General features: G+C 41.6%; 1 protein-coding gene across 29 annotated transcripts in view; it reads left to right on the plus strand.

Annotated features, from left to right (window-relative positions):
* Positions 1 to 17,088, plus strand: part of adgrl2a (adhesion G protein-coupled receptor L2a) — a 118,790-nt gene that overhangs the window by 32,987 nt on the left and 68,715 nt on the right. For all 29 annotated transcript variants that reach the window (XM_074635167.1, XM_074635194.1, XM_074635184.1 and 26 more), the window contains one exon: positions 1,980 to 2,166. In XM_074635167.1, the coding sequence (XP_074491268.1) occupies positions 2,091 to 2,166 (76 nt within the window). In that variant the 5' untranslated portion in view covers positions 1,980 to 2,090. The remainder of the gene's footprint in view (positions 1 to 1,979; positions 2,167 to 17,088) is intronic.

Consider the following 17,088-nt stretch of genomic DNA (forward strand, 5'->3'; position numbering starts at 1 on the left):
TTCATTTGTCAAGTCTCATGACTGCATATTATTCCATAGAAACTAAATACACTGTGGCTGCATGTGCTCTGCTCCTGTTAACCTCTTATAAATGGCTCTAAAATTAGAGGTCTCAGGTGAGACGTAATGTCATACTAGATGAGCTGATTATGGCAGGCTTAATTATAACTTTGTTGGCTAATGTGTGCGCTCCGCATGTTTTCTCCGTGATGAATTATTACCCTGTCTGAGATCTCAGACAAAATAGATCAAAGACTCCTCAGGCCGCGGATATTCTCCAGAGTGGAGGAACCAGCCGAAGCTGACTGTACGTGACAAACAGAATTCCTCACCGTCTTTTCAGTTCTCTTGTTAGCTGCTCGCATGACGGATAACACTCTGTCCCTTGAATCTTAACAAACAACTGCAGGGCTGTACACACACACACACACACAAGAAAATGGCATGTTGTTTTTGAATGTACTAAAAAAGAAGAGAAAAAAAAAAACAGTTTCTAATGGGGTCCTGTGTGCCTTGTTGCCAGAGTGATGCCATATCCCATGGTGAATGTGCTAATGGTTCATGGGAGTGAGAGGACCGAGCTTAGCCCAGCAGTGTAAACACACAGACAAAAGGGAGCCGTTAGGAGTGTGAAACGCATGCCTGGGCGCGCAGGTAGGCATTAGGTTTCACCCTACGCAGCTCCAGCACTGTATCCATGACAGGGAGGAGGCCATTTGCTTTTGTAGCGAAAGAGAGCAAAAACAAACATTCAAACAGACTTAGTACTGGAGGGACAGGTATGGATGAGCTGGGGAGAGAGGAATTCTGGTTTGTAGAGATGTGAGGCAGAGGGAGGGGGTGGCAGGGAAGAGGCTGCTGGGGAGATAAGGTGGTTTGTGGTCAGTCACAACAAAGAGAAATGACCATTTGCTCGGTAGTGTTTCTTTATTTGTTTGTTTGGCTGGGGCGCGGGGGTGGAAAGAGTCACAAAGCATCAGTCAAGTAGAAGTACTGGTTACATTTGAACCTCTGCTGAAGTAGAAGTGAAGTACCAGTAGTAGGAAATTCGACTTAAAAACACTATATTGTAGCCGATTAAACCGTGGATGCTTAATTAGCCATGTAGATGTTCTAAAAATAACTAATACAAATAAAATCTTGATCAAACAAGACATAGCATACATTCACCTCTATTATAAAATATATTTTTTTCCATTTAGACACCAACCAAGCTAATGCAAACCAATATGACTGTAGCAGCAGGATGAAAAGCTTTTTGGCTAATGTTCACCAAGCTATTACCATGGATATTTTTAGCATTTAATGTTACTGTCAGTTAATTTAACATTTCCGCCAAGTGGTTGTAGAGTTTTGACTTCGTGTCAATTTACAGTCGGTCAGTTCCTCCTGATGCAACTCTTCTGGAGAGTCGGCAGAATTTTTTTACCATAGGGCTGATTTGAACTTTCACTCTGCGGGAAGCTTTTGTTCCACAATACAGTGAAGTCAATCCACATCACTTTAAAATCCCTACTGATATGTCCCTTTGTGTTGTAGGGAAATAAAAATCTTACATAATTTAGATTTAAAAATGCTAAAAAATTTATAAATATGTTATTTTACTATACTATAATTTGACACATCCCTGATAAGGTTAGCATCATGAGGAGATGGACCTTATCTGTTTGATGACAGCGCTGGTCCCGCCCCTTCCCGCCTGCGAAATGGTTAGCATTCAGCAGCCATTAAGTAATTTCCCTTCTCAGGATTATTGACTTTCTGGGCTTATTTCAGTGGCTTTGCGTGGGTTTGTAGCATTTCACAGCTTAAGGTTTGTCACATTTCTGCAGTGGAATGTAAATGCAGCATCAAGTGCCTTGTGGCAAGAGTGTGACAGGGTGAATTCCTCTGTGAAATCACACAGGGACAGAGCTCTCACCACGTTGGAATAAATTTCATCCCTGAACTGAACATCTCTCTTGGTCTCTGCTCCACAGGTGCGAGGATCAATGATGAGCATCTCTGAGACCGGTTGGCTTGGACTTTTTTAATCAGAACCCTTTTTAGTCACGACACAAACCTGCCACAAACCATCAACACCGGGCGCCATGGCATGCTCCCTGCTGAATCTACACACCTTCTGCTGGTTTCTCATCACACTAGCCCAAGTACACTCCACAGAGGGTAAGTACATATGTTGTGTTTGTGTTCTCTGAAAACATATGGATTTGTTCTCATGCCAGTATAGCATCCTTTGAATGAGGCTCAATGACAGCCAGTGCTAGAAAATATTGTTTGGCTATTGTCTTATTTAGGAAGATAGCATGAGCAGTGAAATTGTGACTCCAGCCAAAGCTGCTCCTCAGAGTGCAGACGGTGCTCGTGTAAGTAATGCAGCTCTGAGGACAGTGGGCACAGGCGGATGGGGGATAATCTTGAGTGGTTTCATTAGTTGGTAAATTGTGATTTGTCTGAGATTTTCTGCTTGAAAGCGTCAGTTGTTCCCAGTGGCATCAGAGCTGGATCCATTTGTAAATTCCTCGCTAAAATGTTCTGTCTCGTGGCAGACACACACAGATTTCACACCTCGAAAAATATAAAGCCCGAATGTGTTTTAATCATAGTGCGTTTAGCTTTCATTAAATCACTCTCAGCTGTCTCGTAATTACAAGATTTATGCATCCAAACCATATCTCATAAACTGTATCCTGTACATGTTAGTGTTTAATCATGTGAATGGAGGTGCATTGCTTCAGATGTTAGAAAAATGGATTTTGATTAAACTAAAGTTGGCATCTTTTGCAGTGCAATTTATCAAAAGAGCCACTGCAGATTGGGCTCGTTGGTGCCAACTGTTGAAGCTCCAGCCAACTGTTCACTATACCTGCTTTACTGATTTTCAAAACACTCAATAATGTAGGATTATTGAATCGAGTTTGGAAGGTATTGATTTATCGAGATGCTTGATACGCTGTAGCGAGTCACACTGCACTGATTTAAGTTACCATATGTGTTTTTCATATATCATCTCGCTTGGTTTTGATCTTTCATGTAAGAAGTGCGTGGTGTGTGTGGTCTCTCTAGGCTTCAGTAGATTGAGGAAATGCAGAAAGTCACAGAAAATCACTTAAATGGCTATGCATAATGTGTACTCCATATACTATATTTTGGCGCACTGACATATCGTTTCACAAATGTCATGTAAAGATAAAATTTTTCAATTTCAAGGCCTAGGTATATAGAATTAAACATATTCAGGGGACAGGAAAGATAGTCACTACCCCGGAGAGTTTCTGTCCCCGGTTGCGGGGATTCTGGGTTCACCAGGCCCTCCGTAGAACTCAGCTGGTAGTGTTTGAAAGGTGGGAAGCCAGGTAGGGATCTTGGCGTTACACTACTAACTCCTAATGGTCAGGATGTATGGTTTGGCTTGGCTTGACTCAACTCACTTTTGGTACCAGGTTTTTTTCTGTATTTCGTTTTGCACTGTGGATAGTACCCGCTCAGTGTATGTGGGATTCTTAGCTGATCGCCATAGCGATGCCACCTGATAGTGCTGTGACATCATCTTCAACGCGACACTCACTGGATCCTTTCATTGGCAACCAAACAGAGGAACGTCTGCACTTCTTCAATTGTGTGGGGTAGTGTAACGTTACACAGTTAAATGTTACATAGTTTAATGTCACATAGTTTAACGTTGCAAAGTTTAACGTTGCAAAGCTTAACGTTGCATAGTTTAACGTTGCATAATTTATTGTTGCGTAGTTTAACGTTGTGTAGTTTAACGTTGCGTAGTTTAATGTTGCGTAGTTTAACGTTGTATATTTAACGTCAGGTAGTTAAACGTCACGTAGTTTAACATCACGTAGTTTAACATCACGTAGTTAGACTTCACGTAGTTTACCGTCACCTAGTTTAACGTCATTAATTAAAACGCTGTAGTTTTGTGGGCTGCCATTTTTAAAAAATAAGGGTCAAGTTCATATTAAAATTGCGATGGCTAATTGGCGGTAGCTTAACTGCCTATTCTCTCTCACCAATCAGTGGTCTGCAGTGTTTTAACTCCACCTTCTAGTATCAGCTCAGCTCGCTTGGAACCTCCACCGAGGTGGTACCAAATAAAGTACCAGGTACTATCCACAACTCTTGCTAATGGAAAACCAAAAAAGAACGGTTCCAAGCAAGTCGTGTTGAGTAGAGCCGTGAGGTACCATGCATTGGAAATGTGCCATTGGTAGGATACATTTTATGAGACTTGCTGACAGGTGACATGTGATTCGGAGGTGACACTCCCCAGGCAAACAGAACGAGTAAGCAGTGACCGTAGATTAGATTCAACTTTATTGTCATTGCACAAAGTACAGGTACAGGTAGTGCATGAGGAAATCAGGAGAAAGAAGGAGTAAACATACCAAAGTAATAAACCCATTTACTGATGACATTTGTTATTCACCTTTCTGCCTCTTGTTGGTTCCCCTCCGCCCTCACCTCCCTCCCATTTCACATCCCAACCGCAGAGATCAGTCCAGAAACAGTTCATTACAAACAATATCCCCAAGTAAACATGCTTCATTAAACTGCGTCTACCCCTAATATCTTTTTAATGCATTTTTATAATTGAATTAAATGGGTTACTGCAATGCTGTAAATAGTCTTAAGTTTGGTTCTTTTTCCCCTCGTTTTTTGTGTTTGAAGGAAGAGATACTCACAGCCAAGATTGAAACCGTAGCTGTGGGGGATAGTGTTCCTCTCTGACCTCCTTCTATACAATACATGTCTCATCCTCCACATTTTACTGCATCGGTTCCACAACTACACACGACTGTATTATCTGCATTGGCTCAGCTGACTCGCTGTCATTCCAGGCCTTTCATCTCCCATTTCCCTTATTTTATTCACGACTGAAAAATTGCTTGTATGCATCCACGACCCCAGCAGCCTACTCGGTGACATTAGTTTCTACAATTGATTTGGCTTATTATTTCAATTATGCTATATATATATAAATAGTATACTGTATATGCCATAGTGCTATACATATCAAAGGAGCCCTAGGGCTTAGAACATTTGAACCTAATGATATGGATATAGAATTAACCATGCTATACTGGAGATATCATTTGTTTGTTTTTTTCCATCGCTATTGTGAACCGCGTCTCTTTAAGTGCACTATTGTTTACAGTCATGGCACAACTGCTAAAATTCTGATAATTATTTTGTTATCATACAGTAGTTTCATACACTGTGATTGTTTTACGATCTTGGAGCATACATTTAAGCCAGTGCCCTTGTTGTATGTCCGTAAACCAACAAAAGCCCAGGAGGGCCTTGTAGTGACATAGATACTGTAATCAAAATCAATATCAGTATGGACATAATGATAATAAGAGATTAAATATCATCTGGGGTTTTCGTCATAACATACAACCCAAACATTTTCCCAGTTTTAAAGGGTCTGCAAGATTTCCCAGATCGGAGGAAAACAACCAATCAGAGCCGAGCTGGAGCCTGAAAATGAGAAAGTGTGTGACCCGGCAGCCATGTTGAGATCAGTTGAGGAAATACCAAACACCGCCCACCAACCAGAGCAAACTTTCTAATTTTACAGCTAAATAGTACACTACAAGATGTTTCTAAAAACATCTGAGGCAAGAAATAGGCATTACAGTAACAGAATATTGATTCATATTTTCTATCTCTCTGAAATGACCTGTGATTGGCCAAAGTCTCCCATCACGGGCTAGATTTTTTAAAGCCTGAAAACATCGCCATGAGGAGGTGCAGAAGTCTAGTTTTCTCTCAGAACACTTGAATTACAATATGCTAAAAGCCTATATGGAATTTTTGCCCAGTGATGCCAAAAACATTCTGCCTACTGCAGGTTTAAGAGGCACCGATTTTAATTAATTTTACTCATCACATGGTGCACTATCCAGGCTGTTAAAACAATTGCATCATGTCTTCTGTGGCTCTGGAGGGAGATTTGCAAAGTCTGATGATGCCATCAGGGGTTATCCTGGCTAGGGCTTGAGACGTTTTCTTTTCATGAAACTTGACATTTTAAGTCTGCATTACAAACTGTGTGTGTGGAGTTTGAATGACATGGGTATTTAACAGGCAGGGAGGGTGTCTAACAAAAGATATTAATGAGTTGCATCAGGGAAGGGGTTGGAACCAGTTTCTTTGGAGCTTTGTTAGGGAATAAAAGACCAGACATCTTGGCCTTTGCTGCATCGATTTTAACTTTTTTTTAAAATCTGTGTCCTGCAAGCTACTTTATGAAAAAGTGAAAAACGGAAATTCTGGACTCCCCCTTTAAGTCATTAAACAGCATTCATTTATTAAGTAGTTTTAAACACAGATGAGGACTTTAAGGTAGGCGAGAGAGGTCAGGAAGTACCAGACATCTCTTTCTATCACTTTAATCAGTATGCTTTACTCCGACCTGCTTTGATATTGTTTTGCATCAACACCGGTTTGCCCTCAGGCATTCATGGTGATCTTTTTTGAAGCTGCAGGTTTATTTCCTTTTGTCCTACCGGTGTCCTCTGTGGATGTCACCATAGCAACCCCACCAAAAATGAGATGAAGGTGTAATTTATGAAGTAATAATGTTTTTTTTGCAAAAATGTAAAAAAAAAAGAAAAAGAAACGTGGCGATTCCACCTTGCAATACATGGTTAAATTGGCTCACATGTCTTCCGAAAATAATTTAGTCAAGTCTGGTGGGGTTGGAGGGATTTGTCTGTATCAGCGACAGAATAACAATTCACACCTAGCTCAGCCACACGCTCTCTTCAAAGGCTTCCCCCGAAGATTGTTAGAATTACGGTGAGACAGAATTAGAGAGCCAGAGCAAGGATTCTGTGTCGAGAGGCAGGGAGGGCAACGTTTGCAACATGCCAGACAGAGTGCCAAGAATAAACCAGCAGAAAATGTGTCAGCGATCAGAAAAATATGATCAGCTTCCTTATCATGCGGCTTTACAGTGTGCAAACTGCTTTATAGGAGTACAATAAAAGCAAAGTAATGTTAAGTAGGTCATGGGGACTTTATGTAACAGTGATTCAACGACAATTGTTCTCCCTAGATTGCATGTTGTCATTCCATCGCTATGGGGCTTATGGTGGTTATGTCTGTGAGGTTGAGGGTACATAAAGAGTTGGCCATGATATAAAAGCTGCGTTTCAGTGGCAGAACTTGTTTGAACAAGTCTGACACAGAGAATTTCTGTTCCCTCCGTACACCCTGAAACCACACTATTGTTTCTCCTCAAAAGCTGGAAATGTTTGAAGTACTTGAGATTTCTCAAGGGCAACAGGGAAGGGCACCTTTAAAAGTCCTCTTTTTGTACCATGTGAAAGGAAAAAGAGGAGAGACTTAAAGCCTTCATCTCAAAGTGAATGGAGTGAAATAGACAATCGAGGTGTTCTGAAATGTAATTACTGGAAGTAAAAGCCCTGGGCTTATTGTGAGACCGAACCTACAAGAACAGGATCCAGCACCTCCCAGTGCTGTGCCACCACCCATTTGCTCCTGTTAGCCTTTTCTTGTAACCATGAAAGCATATTTATAGTACTCTCTGAAAATGGTCATTCCTTCATTTTTTTTTTTTACCTTTCCTGCGCTCATTCCACAGTTAACTGTATTACGGCAGGCTGATAGTGGACACGGAAAGCAGATTAGTATCTAGCAAGTAAATCCCATCAGGTGAACATCCAGATATCATAAGCCTATTATTCAGAGGCAAAGATACTGCATCTGTGCTGACCAATAATCTGCTTCTAGCTCTCTCCACTAGGGGGCCTCTTTCTCAGCAGCTTTGCTTGTGCATCTTAAAAAGAAAAAAATTAAAATAGTATCCATCAGTGTGTGGAACCGCGGGCAGTAGGCCTGTTCTTTTGAAGTACTAATTTGTGCCAGAGTTGTGTCCGTGGTACCCCGCTGGGCGCCACACTCCTGTTCCCTGACCACTTAATTTGGTATTTGAGGTACTTTGAAAAGGCTGGCCCTTAGCTAATTTGTTAAAAGAAACAAATAATTTCTTAGGTAATTACAATATGAAACGCTTATTTGCCTATTAAGCTAGGTTTGTACAGCTTTCATATTGGAGACGGCACTAAAACAGTTAAGGCTAAAAGGGTGAGTCTTTCCTTTGTCTCGTGTGTCTTTAGTCAACAACTTCTGTCGGTTTTGTCTTTCCACCTCCCGCTTGATGTCATCCTGGTTGTTTGCGGCGGCAGACTGTGGAATCTGGCTCCCCGTGGAGCCAAGCAGGCGTGGGGCCTGTGTACGAAGGCCCGCCATGCTGTCACGTCTCTTTCATCGCCAGCCAGGCTTGGCCAATAAGGAGATAAGGAGACAATGACTGGGAGAGCAAGCAGTGGCAAGGTGTAACCACAGCCCCTGGGTCTCCTCCCTGCCGAGCACTTCAAATCCTCATTAGGATTTTCAGCAAAGGAAGGAGGGATTTTCTGGATTAGGGCTTTGTCACCGGTGGCTCCAGGTTGGTGTTTGTCATGCAAGAGCATGGCGGAGCTCTTGACATGTTGCCACCCTCCTCCCTCCCACCCAAACACAGGCCCTCCCTTCACCTGGCTAGGCAGTTAAAAGATGTTCCACTAACCCAGAAAGCATGGAGCTCATAATTATTGCCCTTGCCAAATGTTTTTACCGCCATCCTGGTGGCCTATGTTCGGTGTGTGGGTTTTGGGCTGCTGCATCAGCATTCTTCTTAATGGTTATTTATGCAGAGATAACCTTGGGAAGCATCATTAGTTTGTTGTGTGCTGTCGCCGTCCATAACTCATGCTGGGAACTCGGCCATGACACCGATGCAGCAGTTCAGACAGGAGACCCGACGCCTTGTTTCTACTCCAATTGCTCTCCTCCGTGTGTTAGTTATAGCGGGGACACTGTAAATGGTATTTTATGAGGCTATTTATCCCTTAACTTCTCACTTATCTCAAGGTTCCTGAGTTGTGTTGTTTTTCTCTCTTGCAAGGATGTGGCCATTTGTTTAATTAAGTCATGAGTCTTGCAGACTTCTCACACAAAACAACAGTGTTTCACGACATGGCGCTCAACCTCTAACATGGTCCTTAATTGGGTTTCAGACTTGTCTGGGAGAGTGGTTCAGCGTGACAGAGCCTCCGACTTAGTGTGAAACCTACCTTCTCCCATCATTCTCGGTGCTGATCTTTGTGGATAATGGGCATTCACACGGGTCTCACGAGGCCCTCGCTGGGTGGGATCGCAGGCACCCTAGATTAGTCACCTACCCACATGTCCCTATCTGCCTTGTCTTTTACCGTCATGCTTTGTCTCACTTTGTTCCCGCTCAGGTAGAAACATGTGGGCCCCTAACAAGTATATCCCAAACAATCTACAAAATATGTTCTGATAACCCATCCAGTCTCCTCTCTGAATCCCAAATACAGAACCTTATCAATCTCCAGTGCAGTGGTCTATAACCAAAGACCCATTATTCATGGAACATTTATTGTGTTGTGCTTTTGTTGGTTGTGTCTGATCGGACCGTAGCAGATGTGACTAGCAGTATGTGGGCATCTTTGTATGAGCAGGCTTCAATTTGTCAGAGATATGCCTCCAGTTTTAAAGTTTCTGTTTTCTCCTGTCTTCTATATTTGTTGCTTGTTGTGGCAGAATAAAAATGTGTCTTTAACTTTAGCTCCAGGAACAGATTTTAACGGTTGTGGTATATGTGGCACAAAAGGCGTGTGTATTGAGACAATACCACAGTCTCTTTAGTTAGTCTAGAGCCTGTGTAGTGGACATCAAGGACTGCAGACAGACCTCACGCAAGGACTGCTCGTGAAGTCTGGAAGGGGCAGATGAGGAGAATGTTTTTGATTATCCAGTCTAGATGGTATTTCAAACAGGAACCAGCATGTTCACCTTCGCGCCAGACAAATGAGCCAGCTCAGCTGGTCAAAGGGCAAAATGTAGCTTGGTTTCCTGTTTGCTACTGTAATACTGTGGAATTTTAAGGTGATTAGTCTGCAGCGTTCAGGTCACATGGAGTGCAGCATTGCAATATTCACTTGTTACCTACATAGACCTCAGCTTTTTCTGTGAATTCGAGACTGGTGCCAACTGTTATCATGAACTATGCCTTACCGGGCATGCTGTGTCATATACTGTGAATTACATGCTTTTATCAATATGTGCAATTTAGTCCCTCTGCACCGTCTGATTTGAGCAACCGAGGGGTGAATGCATTGAAGTGGTTTTATCAGAACTGCTATTTATGGAGCCATTGACTCATGCCTGTGCGTTTTCCGTCCCATATCAGCTGAAATACCCAATGTAAACAACAACAATCTGCAGGTATTCAAGCGGTATGTAATCACGTTTTCATTGTGAGGGTGCTGTTGAAAGGCATGTTCACTGAAGCACAGGGAAAGTGTGGTTATGGTTTGGATGCCACGCAATGAAAAACTGATAACTGAACTAGTAATGACAGATTCTCTTATAAGAACATAATACATCCGGAGGCTTAAGATCTCACAGATTTGAACAGTTCACGCTCGAGAGTCAGATGCAAGATATCCCTGTTTGCCCTTAGTGGAATCCTCTTTGTCCTCTTGCTTTCAGTCTTGATTTAGAGCAGCTATAAATCCTGAAGAGGCTCCTGTAAACGAGGGGTGGTGAAACTACGCCCATAAATATAAAGGATTTAGAACCAGCGCCTTTTGAAGGAACTCTGAGTGCCCATTTATGAAGCTTGTTAACTTGCAGAGTTTCACTGGTATTTTCCCCTTTTGCTCAAACTTCTTATAGCCTTTTCTTTGCAGTAAAGAATGTCCAAAAGCTGCTTTACCAAAGCCAGGCTGCTAAAATATGCCGCGAGACAATAATTAAGTTGTTTAAACTCATTGAACCTTTTGTCGGTCATAATTTAGAGAAGTCATGGAGTGTGAGTTTATCAAACATAACACACGTCGGGTGCTGTGGTAGATCACTTCGACTTGACCGCGGGAGACTCGGCTTTTGACCTTCTGAGTCATAATGACCCCTGAGTGCGTCCATATGTCAAGGGCTTGGGCCTCTGCTCTTAAGCCCCCCTCTCAAGTAAATAATGGGCTGAAGAAAATAGTCGTCAAAGACAGAGTTCCCCCGTGGAGACGTTACAAATCAATATCAAATGATATGTCGTTTTGAATCAACCCCTCTTAGTATATAAGTTGTCTTTTATAATACTGACTCAGCCCAGCTGGACCATTGCCTTTTGCTTAATAGTTACTCTTGTATTCTAATTTCCATCACACACACGCAACCCCCCACAAGCCCCCAAATTATTTTAAATGGCCAACAAGCAATAATTAAGGCCGATAAGCATGAGAGACATCTGATAAATCCTTAAATGAGAACTTCAAAGTGCCCCCGCTGTGACATGTGAGGGCTGGAAACAGATGGAGAAGTGAAGCAGGCTTATAGTCTGTGGACTTGATTCAAACGAGGTTAATCCAAATCTGAAAGTTTCTAATAAAAAAATGTTGGGGGGAACCTTCTTTTGAATGTTATAACAATCAGTACACTGAAGGGGAAAAATGCATATGAGATGGAAGGTCATCAAGATAATATCCAGCCTCTGGATTATAATGAATAGCAGCCAATAAATCCTTGATGAATTGAAACAAGAGTAAAATTAAATTTTCGCTTGGCCAGCTTTCTCTCCCAAGTATTATGAGATGGAATCCTTGAACCGCAGGAAATCTAAAGATAATAGTCCCTTGATTAAAAGAAAAAACTTATTCTTTCATCAAAAAAAATAAATACCATTGTTTCCTTTGTGTTGCATTTGTCTGAGAAGTACCCTGTAGCTGTGCAGGATATGTGCATAACCTTGAGTGAGTCCTGTGAGGAGACAAAAGCCTAGGAGGCCAGTGTATCCGAGTTAAGTAGGATTGTGTCACATAACAATCCACCTAACCTAGGAGTCTGCGGTGTAGTCTGAATAAGAGCTGCATAAAGAATTCAGCTGGAGCAGCAGTCGTGTCATCAGGGCATGACTACCCGGTTGGTCAGGGAATTTAAATGCCAGGTGGGGGTCAGTTGAAGCACTGGCTGAATAATGTGGCACAAATGCATACACATGAGTCCCGGGAAGAGGGACCACTGCTGTGGTCTGCTTGAGGAAGTGCACTTTGGGAATGCAAACCAAGCAGATGGACCCTTCTCATTTGTGTGTACTGCCACTGGTGACCCATTGGGAAATGCTTCCTTATTGAATCGAGGAGCATCAAACGCTTCATTGGAGCAGAGAAGGAAGTCTGGGCTACCCGATGTATCTCAGTCCACTTTTTTTTCCATCATTTGTAATGGAAACTGTGGAAATAATAGCAAATTCAGTCTGAAAAAAAAAAAAAAAGGAGAACATATGACTCACATCCTTATCACCTTTAAACTCTGGGTCATTTGATATCTTCTGAAATTGTGTCACTGATAAGGCTGAGTAATGAGGTCCAAAGAGCTCGCTGCTGCTAAAAGGCACCGTGACTCTTAGCAGGGACTGCATTATATCAATTCTCCTCAGGAGTGACTCATCGGATCAGTCCACTACTAATCGAACAAAACACATTTTAAAGCGCTATCAGCTCACTTTCAATTTGCGCCATTTCAAGTGTAAGGTTAAATTCTATATCATTTCTTAATTTAGTGAAGGATTTTTCGAATTGAACCTAATTTACCTCCACACCGCCATAATAAAATTGGCACAAAGCCTCGACCTATCCTTGGTAATCTTTAAAATGCATTGTAATTTAGGGCTGAAATCTACCCATTTGTTAAGGACGAAATTTACTGTTTGATGGTCATCGCAGCCATTTCATTACCAGAAGATGTCCTTGCGTTTTTGTGTGACCTAAAAAAAAGCACTCCCCCCTCTCTCTCTCTCTCTCTCTCTCTCTCTCTCTCTCTCTCTCTCTCTCTCTCTCTCTCTCTCTCTCTCTCTCTCTCTCTCTCTCTCTCTCTCTCTCTCTCTCTCTTACACACACACACACACAAACACACCCGCCGCCTGGCCCCAGGGCTATCCGATATTAGACAGTGAGATGACATTGTGTGCTTGTGCGAGTGCAGTCAGCCGACATGTGCAGATGATGTGAAGTCAATAATGCATTATGAAAAAAAAAAGGGGGATTTATGACCTTGATGAGCCCATAGAGCTTAATTAGGCCTTAAGGTTGATTTACATACAAGTGTACATGGAATTTGATGAGGCTGTGTTTTCCTGCTGGTGCGGTGCATTTTCATTTTGTCTGGCGGCGGCATCACTTGATGCCTTGTGATTTGTTCAAATTCTTCCGGATTAGAAAGAAAAAAACATAAACCTTTCTTGGCTACCAGACTTTGCTGGTGTCCATGTTTTTGTTTTTTTCTGAACACAGTAAAATCATCAAGTACTAAGCTACGGGATCATATTTTTTTTTCTTTCTGTGCAGTGATGGCATTTCCTGTACAGGCTTATGCGTCTACAAGTGCTGGTTGAGAAAGAGGAATAGTAGAGTGTCTGACAGGGTAAATTTCCGCTTAAAGAAGCCCACTTTAACACCAAAAGGTGTGGGGGGAAAGGAATCTTTTTTTCATGCCGTCTATTCAGAGAGAAATGACAAGATCTTTTTCAGAGTCATGTACCTATATCAAAGATGCTCCTGATAGCCCCCCTGCTGTTGCTATGGAAGTAGCGGAGATGTAAATGAACTGGAGTGAATTGGATGGTGGAGAATACAAATGAGGTTGGAATGCTCGTTCCCCTGCTGCTCTTTGCCTCTTCGTCTTCTCCCAATATCTCTCTCTGCTCCTGTCTCCCTCTCTCTCTGCAAGTAGGCTTCAAAGACCCAACATTAACTAGTATTCCACATATTTTGAAACTATGTAATGTGATATATGGGGTGTTTTGTTTTTTAAAGGCTTCAGATCAATTTTTCTTTTCAAATATATATTTTTAGGGTGGGGGGAAAAAAACGATACAGCATGGTACCGCAATATTTTGCGTGAAAAAATTGTATCGAAACATGGACGTCAAGTATCGATCTTTTCTCATACGAACTATTAACCTCTTGACAATCAAGGTTCTTTATTTGTCATTTGTCAATTCCAGCAAAGCAGTCATTGGCAATGAAAATCTTCTTCGTCTCAGGTTCCTTCAACAATGCTCATAAAATATGTATATATAAAAAGGGAAATCACACAAGTAAATGTAAAAGCAAAATGATAACCTATGGCATGAAATACTGCAGTTAAAATAAATATAAACATAAGTAAATATAAAATAGTAATGTAAATTTGTAATTTTGTAGAAGACAATGAGAAATACTAAAAATATATACAGAGATGTAAACAGGAATGTTGTATCTATAGAGAAGTAGTAATCATATATATGTAAATATACACAGAGGAGTAACAGTTTGTAAAACAGTGTGTTAAGTATATAAGGTGAATAAAGGTAAAGTGGGAATGTTAAAGTGGTAAATCCTGGCCACTTTTCTGTCTTTCAAACGTTGTATTGGGCTCAGTCTTAAAGCTAGTGAATACACTGGTCTCGCATGAAACTGGAAAAACCTAAGGAATCCATTGGTACCAACCATGTTATGGTAGCTTGTTAGGAACAACGCTAAATAACGCTCCTACATTTTGGCGAGGAAAAACTGGCATGGCCATTTTCAAAGGGGTCCCTTGACCTCTGACCTCAAGATATGCGAATGAAAACTGAGATGAACAGAGTGAAAACTATCTTATTAGATAAAACAGATGTTGCATAACGTGCAGTTGGAAAAAGGTAATAAATTACAGTATATGTTATCGTAATACTCAGCATATCGCAAAATGTTTAAAATCACAATAAGATCGTATCGTGACTTAAGTATTGTGATACTATATTTGTATCGTTGGGCCTCTGGTGATTCCCACCCCTAATGGCTTTGTGCAAATTCCTTTTTTTCCCCCAGTCTGGCACTGTGCACCGTGCTGATGGATGGATGAAATAAGAACAGGAAAATCAATGTTTTTTCCCCTACAGAATAACTTTGGCTTCTTGCTGATCATCTCCGATATAAATATGAGCTAAGATGTCGTGTCAGTGTAATCCCTGCCGCATAAGTCATAGTTTCAACATCGGTTGTCAAAGAGTTTAATAATCTACAGATGTTATGGGCTGAATTACAAGGGGAGAAAAAACCTCTACATAAGTGACTGTCGTTTGCTGTTAGCCGTGCCCAAAAAAGTGACATCAGCTTTCAACACACAAAGTGGAGAAAAAAAAATAGAAACACTGTCTTGAGTTGAAGTTAATGTTAAGAAATTCAAAAGAATAATATCTGTCAAAGCAGTAGTGTAATTCTTTTTTTCAGAATGGCCACACAAAGTCAGCGGTCTACCTCGTACCCTGCTGTTTGCGGGATATATGCAATATTTTCTTTCTTCCCCTCCTCTGTGTGGACCTGACTTCTTAAGAATACATGCTGTTGTAAAGGATATCTCTGGATTATAGAATCAGCACTGTTGGAAGAGTCTTGACTTAAAGGTTTCTTTTCCTTCACAGACTTCCTTTGCTTGTACCATAGAGAGGAACGAGGGAGGAGGGAGTGGGGGGGTGGCAAGCTAGACTCAAGCTGCGTTTCCTGTGGCTCCAAGCTAATGCTGTAGGCCACACTTTTCTTTCACCCCAAATCCCCCCAGCAAGCGACCTTGTCGGCTCAGGAGTGCAGAATAATGGCGGGGCCGAGCAGAAATGCTAGCTCATTTACAAGCAGCTGTTTAGCTCTCATCAAAAACAGCGAGGAAAATCAAAGGGCTGCGTTAACGGCAGACGACAAGCATCGCGGAGCGTCCCCGTCACATTTCTCATCGGCTCTCGACAGAAAAAATTATCTGGTTTCGCATCAAAATAATCTGGAGACCTCTTTTGTGCTCTGGCCACAATGATGGCAGCGTGAGTGGCTGAATAGGTCTTTTGATCAGTCTCCGCTTTGCCCCTGGACTAACTCTGGAAGCATGTGTAACTCAAGTTACAAAGGGTCATTTTAATATGAAAACCTTTTACTGGAAGCAAGATAGTCCTGATGAAAAGCAGAATAGTTCCTCTGTCATTTATGCTGCATAATCAGCACCAGGCAATAATGGAATACTTTTATTTAATTGGGAAAGTTTGTTGCCCTCATTAAACGTACAACTGTTTTCAGAAGCTGAATTTCAGCTGTGTATGCTCTACACGCTTTTTATGTCTGTAGTATGTTTGTCCCTTTTGGGTTTGATCATAATGTGTCTAGTTTCATGGGACTACATGGGAGAAGGTCCCTACATGGCTGATGAAGATCCTAATGACTCCTCGTTTGTGTGAAATAGGAAGACATTTTGTTCATTACCTCTGCTTCACTGACACTCATATCCTACCAGATGGTCACTTTCCAATTGATTTGGCTCATCTGTGGAGAAAAAAAAAATGAATTAAAACATTACAGCACCAAAGAGACGGCGCATAATGGGTCCACTTTACATACGGGAGTTTCTCGCAGCTCTTCAGCTGCAGATTCTGTATGGGCCTAATGTAATCGCAAAGGTTACACATGGTAGTAAATGCCAGTCCGGGACACTTTAAACAGAGGTTCCTCTTTGGTGTAATAAAGCGCTATAACCCATGGAAATAGAGGTCCTGTGCACCAATCAATGTCAATTACTAGCATGTGATAACAGCATGTACAATAAGCACGTGTTAAAAGGTTGAGTGATCATGGGCTTTAAAGAAATCGGACAGCTGTTTTCTAGTGCAATGGTTCCCAACCTGGGGTCCGGGCCCCCATCAGGGGGGCGCCAAAGATCACAGGGGGTGCACCACGATTTGTCTGCTCTGAGGTTGTCAAATTAGATTTGCTCATGTATAACTAAAATCACAATAGCCCTTTTAAAAGAATAATTTATACAAAAGTCTGTATATAAAACTTTTTCAATATATATATTTGTTTGCTTCTTAGCAGGCCACGTTCTGTTTAAACCCGGAATCTGTGCACAGTTGCAGATAAAGATCAGGCTACACTAATATTATTAGTATTATACTATTTGTAGAGATATATTCCAGTGCGT

The sequence above is a fragment of the Sebastes fasciatus genome, chromosome 5 (assembly GCF_043250625.1).
Source record: "Sebastes fasciatus isolate fSebFas1 chromosome 5, fSebFas1.pri, whole genome shotgun sequence".
In the NCBI taxonomy this organism is placed as follows: Eukaryota; Metazoa; Chordata; class Actinopteri; order Perciformes; family Sebastidae; genus Sebastes; species Sebastes fasciatus.